The sequence below is a fragment of the Jaculus jaculus genome, chromosome 9, assembly GCF_020740685.1.
Source record: "Jaculus jaculus isolate mJacJac1 chromosome 9, mJacJac1.mat.Y.cur, whole genome shotgun sequence".
NCBI lineage: Eukaryota > Metazoa > Chordata > Mammalia > Rodentia > Dipodidae > Jaculus > Jaculus jaculus.
The window spans coordinates 131972221-131978290 of NC_059110.1; the positions used below are offsets into that span (position 1 = coordinate 131972221).

Genomic DNA, 6070 nt, shown 5'->3' on the forward strand with positions numbered 1-6070 from the left:
CCCAAACACAGCAAAACAGGAACCCAGGGTCTCTCCCACTCTACCTGCCACGACCACTTCCTTTCTGCTGTCCACATTGAGTATGAGAAGTCTTGTGTTTGGAGGAGCTGCATCTTCAGGCTTTGGGGTGAAAAATAAATACATCTGCCTTTGGAATAATGGTCCCTTCTTCCCTAGTCCTCAGCTCCCCTCAGAGATGGCTGATGTCCACTTTCACTCTCCAGCAGCACCCTGTACCCAGGGGCTACCCAGCCCCTTCCACACAGACATAATCTTCCTGGAATGGTGCCAGGCTGTACATCATTGCTAGTCATTGTGCTTGGCAGTCAACCAGTCAGTCAGTTCATCACCGCATCAGCAAGACCCATTTTCAGTGCTGGCGTCACCATCTACAGCAAGGTAAGCCTAGTGAGAGATGGAAACACATAGGCTGGAGAATATGAAAAAGGCTGTGATAAGGGTCACCAGGGACTACTGTGGGGGCTGAGATCAGTGGCTGAAATTCAAACCAAAAGTTAGGGAAAGAGGGCTGGAGAGATGGCTTAGCAGTTAAGGCCCTTGCCTGTGAAGCCTAAGAACCCACGCTTGACTCTCCAGATCCCACGTCAGTCGGCCTCACAGAGGTGAGGCAAGTGCAAGGTTGCACCTCCCCACTAGGTGGTGCAAGCGTCTAGAGTTCAATTTCAGTGGCTGGGGCCCTGGTGTGCCAATTCTTTCTGCCTCTCTCTCTCTCTCTCTCTCTCTCTCTCTCTGTCTCACTCTGTCTCTTTCTCTAAAATTAAAATTCAAACAAAAAAGAGGGAAAGATAAGAGAAAAGGTAAGCTACATGACGAGTAGGATTAGGCAAAGAGGAGAGGCTGAAGTGGAAAGGAGAGGGGACCTGGAGGAAGAGAGGGGATGAAGCATGGGGACTGAGCACGGTGGTGACCCCTGAGGTGGACAGAGGACAGAGGTGAGACTCGACACCGCGGAGGCACCTGGGGCTGCCATATAGACTTGAAAGTTTATGCGATGCCTCGGGATTTTGAACAAGGAATGACCTGATCAGATTGGGATGTTAGAACATCTGTTCTGAGGAACAAAGTGGGGAAGACATAAATAAATTAATTAAATAAAGCGTCAGCAACAGCGTCAGCCCAGCCTCTGCATGGTGATGTTTCCACCTAGCCACAGGTGCAAACTCAAGGTAAAGTTCTTGATTTTTCTGCCACTGGAACTTCACAACAGCCAAGGGGACTAGCGATGGAGACTCCTGAGGTTTCGGCAGTGCTCACAGGGTCACTCGTCTAAGACGCAGCTGGTCCGTGTGGCGTTGTTTGAATGAAGACAGTAAAAGGGCGTGGGGTGGGGGCCCAGGAGTGATTCACACATACGTTAAACACTATGCAGAGCTTGACTCATCCCGATTTCCCTTGTAACCTCATCCTTGGACAGGTCCCAGCTCCATGAAATCACGTGAATGGAATTAAACCTGAGCAGCTCAACACAGTAATTAATTATGTCTTGATTCAATTACAGTTAACTATTTGATGAAACTGATGCCTGAGGCAGTCGTGAGCTTGCTGGCAGCTGGAGTCTGGGTCCCAGTGGCCTCCTGATTCAGTGCTGGCCAGAATCTGGACAGTCTCCTTACCTCTCCTGCCTCAAGGTCTCAGACAGGCTGAATACTGACCCTGTCCTCTGCGCAGCCCCAGGCCACACTGGTGGGCTCCACAGTGATAGGTGCTACCCACCGCTGGAGACGGACATTAGAAATCATGTCACCCCTGCAAAGGAGTCCTGTATTGCTTCTATTTATTTATTTACTTATTTCACACACCACAGAGAGAGGGGTAAAGGGAGATTGATGTATAGACTTGTGTGTGACCTGGAACCAAAAGTCAATAGCAGAGGGCCATAAGCTAGAAAAAGGGAGGGAGGAGAGGGGAGGTCTTAAGGGGATGGTATTGCATATATGTAAATAGATGAACAGATTACAGGGAGGGGAAAGGCCTAAGCGAGGTCAGGGGAAGAGATTGGTATAAAAGAAGGGTGGGGGGAAGGGTCAATCAAAATTGAAGATATTCTGAATAATACATAAGAAAATCTACTTTCTTGAATAATAGCACATCCAGAAGCCATAGATTGTTACTAGAAAATTTTCAGTGCCAGGGATGGGATACCTTCCAGTGAGTTATTGGCGAGAGAGAGAGAGAGAGAGAATACATCAGGACCTCCAGCCATTGCAAACAAACTCCAGACACATGCACCACCATGTGCATCTGGCTTATGTGGGTACTGGAGAATCAAACTTGGGTCCTTAGGCTGTACAGGCAAACGACTTAACCATTGATCAACTCTCCAGCCCTTATATTGTTTCTTAATTTAGTAAGCACTACTTGATAGTTCAGGGTTCACACTCTAAGCACATATCTGTGCTTTTAAGACTATATAGTACCAGGGCCCAGTGAATGCCCAGGGATGCCCAGGGCTGGGTTCAGGCAGGTGTAGGCAGCTGGACTTGGCCCCTAGCTAAGCAGAGTGATTGGACAAGGATCATTCCCACCTGCTATTGCCCGCTGTCTGGAACAGCAGTCTACACACCTTGCAGAGATAAGCTTCTGCTCACACTACATCTGCGAAATGAAGGTGTTGCAATCACAGGCCGGGGCTTGTGTCCATGGGTTTTGTGACCACACCGGCAAGCTCCCGGACTTCCGTCTGAGAGTGGCCCGTTCTCCCCTGCCTCATCCAGGTCTCTCTCTTGTGGTGGGCCTGGTGCTGTACATCTCCAGCATCAACGATGAGATGCTCAACAGGACCAAGGATGCGGAGAGCTACTTCAACTACAAATACGGATGGTCCTTCGCCTTTGCCGCCATCTCCTTCCTTTTAACAGAGGTGACGCACCGCCCCGCTTGGAGGGGAGGAGGGAAGTTCCCCATAACATCTTGGACCACGCCCACTCTACCCTTTTCACCCGCAGAATGGACCCCAACCTTCCGTTGCCTGTCCTTCCCGAGGGACCTCTACCCAAGAGGTTTCCAGACCCCACTCCTGTCCCCGTCACACACACACACGCACATGTGCGCGCCACTCCACTAGAGAGAGTCCCAGCCGGGGTAGTCCATCCAGCCAGACCTCCAGCAGTGAGCTCTCCTCTGCTTCCTTTTCACTGTAGAGCGCTGGGGTGATGTCCGTCTACCTGTTCATGAAGAGATACACCGCCGAGGACCTGTACAGGCCTCACCCCGGCTTCTACCGTCCACGGCTGAGCAACTGTTCCGATTACTCCGGCCAGTTCCTGCACCCAGACGCCTGGATCCGGGGCCGCAGCCCCTCAGACATCTCCAGTGATGCCTCCCTACAGATGAATAGCAACTACCCAGCTTTGCTCAAATGCCCAGATTATGATCAGATGTCTTCTTCTCCCTGCTGAAAGTCCTGGCCACCTCCCCTGTCTGGACTGTGGACAGCTTAACAGCCTTTCCCTTTACCTCTGAGCCCACGCCCAGACCAATCCCTGCTTAGCCATCCTTACTTGGCCACTTCCTCTCCCGGCTTCCTGAATAACTCATGCTTGAGTGAGCTAGCACCTTGAATCAGGCCCATGCTGATTGGCCGAAAGCCTAGGTGAAGCTCCACCTCTCGAGTGTCAGTCACAGCCACGGGCTCCCGGGAAGCCAGACTGACACCCGCGATCTTGTTGGTTATTGTTCCCTCACTGCCACCTTCCTGGTCCCAGCCAAGGCCAGGTGGGAGTTGCCAGGTTCCTGACACAGACAGAGCCAGACTTGAGTTCTTGCCAACTGGCCTATGATCAGTCCGTGACCTGGGCTGTCGGGCCAAAAGGTGACTCTGGTCCTGAGTCTGGCAGGCTCAGAAACATCAGCAGACAGTTCTTTCTGCAAAGCTGTATCACGTCATGTCCCCTGTCTCCCTCCGGGAAGCACACCTGTTTGTGTGACACAACCCCTACAGCCTCTGGACCCTTGCATCTCTCGTCCTTCCAGAACTCAGATGCCCTGACCAGGGGCTAAGGGAGAGTCTGCTGCCCTTGATGAAGCCACAGAGAGATGTTAATGGCTGGCGATGTCTTAATCCACACAGCCCCTTGGTAACACATTGGACAGGGGCCTTTGATGCCTTAACCCAAAGAAGTGACTCTGACATTGAAATCTTGAGAATTTGGGTGGTTTGAGTTCAGAGCTCCAGGCACTGTGTCTGCTTACAAGGGCCATATACATCCTGTCCAAGGCGCAAACAATCTAATCATCAGATGTGGCTAAAACCACCCAAGGTGGTTTTGGACCAGACTTGGGGAAAACGTCATACATTCTGAGTCACAACAAGCCAGATTCCAAACGATGGAGCTGCCCTGCCAGGGACGCCTGTGAACATTTAGGGGTTGCCAAGCTCAGTCTAATAGGAGAGAGCATTTGCTTCCTGTCTACATGACGTATGTGGGCAAATCAGATATTTTCTGGAGACCAGGTAGTGTTACACCCATTTTCCTGGTCACAAACCTGAGCCGGGAGGCTGGAAGCCACTTTCAGGAAGTCTGTAGGAGGAAAATGGGAGAGGGGGGTACAAGCAGTGACCCCCCCCCACACACGCACACGCACAGTTCTCCAGGTATCCACTCAGCTTGTCCATCATTCATTTTGAGATTTTTTTTTTTGAAGGGTAAATCACTGTTGTGCTCTTTGCTGTGTATTTTTGCTGTGCCCGTTTTTGCCTCGCTCTCTCTCTTTAAGACGCCATTAGGTCCTGGGTACACAAAGCCACAGTGGGAAACCCGCGGGTTCTGGCAAGTGGTTCAGGAAACTGCGCAGCTGGTGCCCAAAGGCGCTGATTTAGTCAGCTTGAGCTGTCGTGAACCACCACAGACCGGGTGGATCAAAGAATGGAGATGTTCGTTCTCCAAGTTCCGGAGGCCGGAAGTCCCAGATCAAGCCATCAGCCAGACTGGTCTCTGAGGCGTCTCCCTCTGGCTGTGGGCTCATGTAGTCCTTATACCCATGTGCCCCTAAAATTTCTTGATATGCCCAAATTTCCTCTTAAGAGGATATTAATTAAATTGAACGGGGGGGGGCGGGGGAACACTCAAATGAATTTGATGATTCATTGTAATTGAATTTCCTGTTTAAAGTACTTGTGTCCAAATGTAGTAGTATTCTGAGGGATTGGAGATTAGGGGGCTCAGGGCACAAACTGGGGAGAGGGCGCATGTGACTTGTAGCTGGACTATTCTTGCTTCACAGCTAGAAGAGAAAGAGAAGCTAGCTTTCTGTCCCCAGTCAGCCACGCACTCACTCTCCAAGGGTCCTTGGGCAACCCCTTCTGGCCTGTGACACGGTAGACATCACTTCCAAGCCCACCGCTCACTCGCACATCCACAGCTCTAGTGACTGGCAGTTCTCGCATGCCAATTTCCACACCTGCCTGCAAACCAAGAGCAACTGGCAGGGCCCAGCTCCTCACGCCCCCCGCGCAGCGCAGTGAGCCCCGGTCTCTTTGGTTACTCACTCCCAGAGTGTTCAACCTGCTGCCCATGGGTCTCAAGGGACCACATACACCCAAGAATACCTATGAAGGGGCTCCCACACGAAATTACAAACTTACTATGAGAATTTTCTGCATTTTTTTTTGTAGTTCAATCACACAGTTCATGACCTTGAACTTTGTAGGTGATAAAGTCATATCACAATTGCAGTGTCGAAAGGTTAGACATGCTTGGGACAGAATACCTAAGCCACAGGTGTCCCCAAGAATGTGTTTGGACATGACTCAGTGGCTTTTCCAAGCTGGACAATTGTGTAGATGTGCTTGACTGTAATGTTTGTCAGTGTAACTAACACCTATGATGATGCACTTTCTCTCTCTCGCTTCCTCTCTCTGTTGTCTTTCCCTGTCACTGTGCCGGGGTTATTTTTGTGTACATGGAAAAAATAGAATCCACACCCAGATGCAAGCAGACTGCTGACCATGATGTCACTAAGAGGGACCATACCCAGCCTAAGGCTGAGCTACCGAGTCCGGGGGGGTGGGGGGGTTCTTACCTTGGGACATGTACAAGTCCAGGGGGAT

General features: G+C 50.9%; 1 protein-coding gene across 2 annotated transcripts in view; it reads left to right on the top strand.

Annotated features, from left to right (window-relative positions):
- The window catches only part of Cacng5 (calcium voltage-gated channel auxiliary subunit gamma 5), a 51218-nt gene extending 45364 nt beyond the window's left edge, over nucleotides 1-5854 (top strand). For both annotated transcript variants that reach the window (XM_004655130.2, XM_045159795.1), the window contains 2 exons: nucleotides 2736-2881; nucleotides 3162-5854. In XM_004655130.2, coding sequence (XP_004655187.1) covers nucleotides 2736-2881; nucleotides 3162-3419 — 404 coding nt within the window. In that variant the 3' untranslated portion in view covers nucleotides 3420-5854. The remainder of the gene's footprint in view (nucleotides 1-2735; nucleotides 2882-3161) is intronic.
- Nucleotides 5855-6070: the final 216 nt, after the last annotated feature.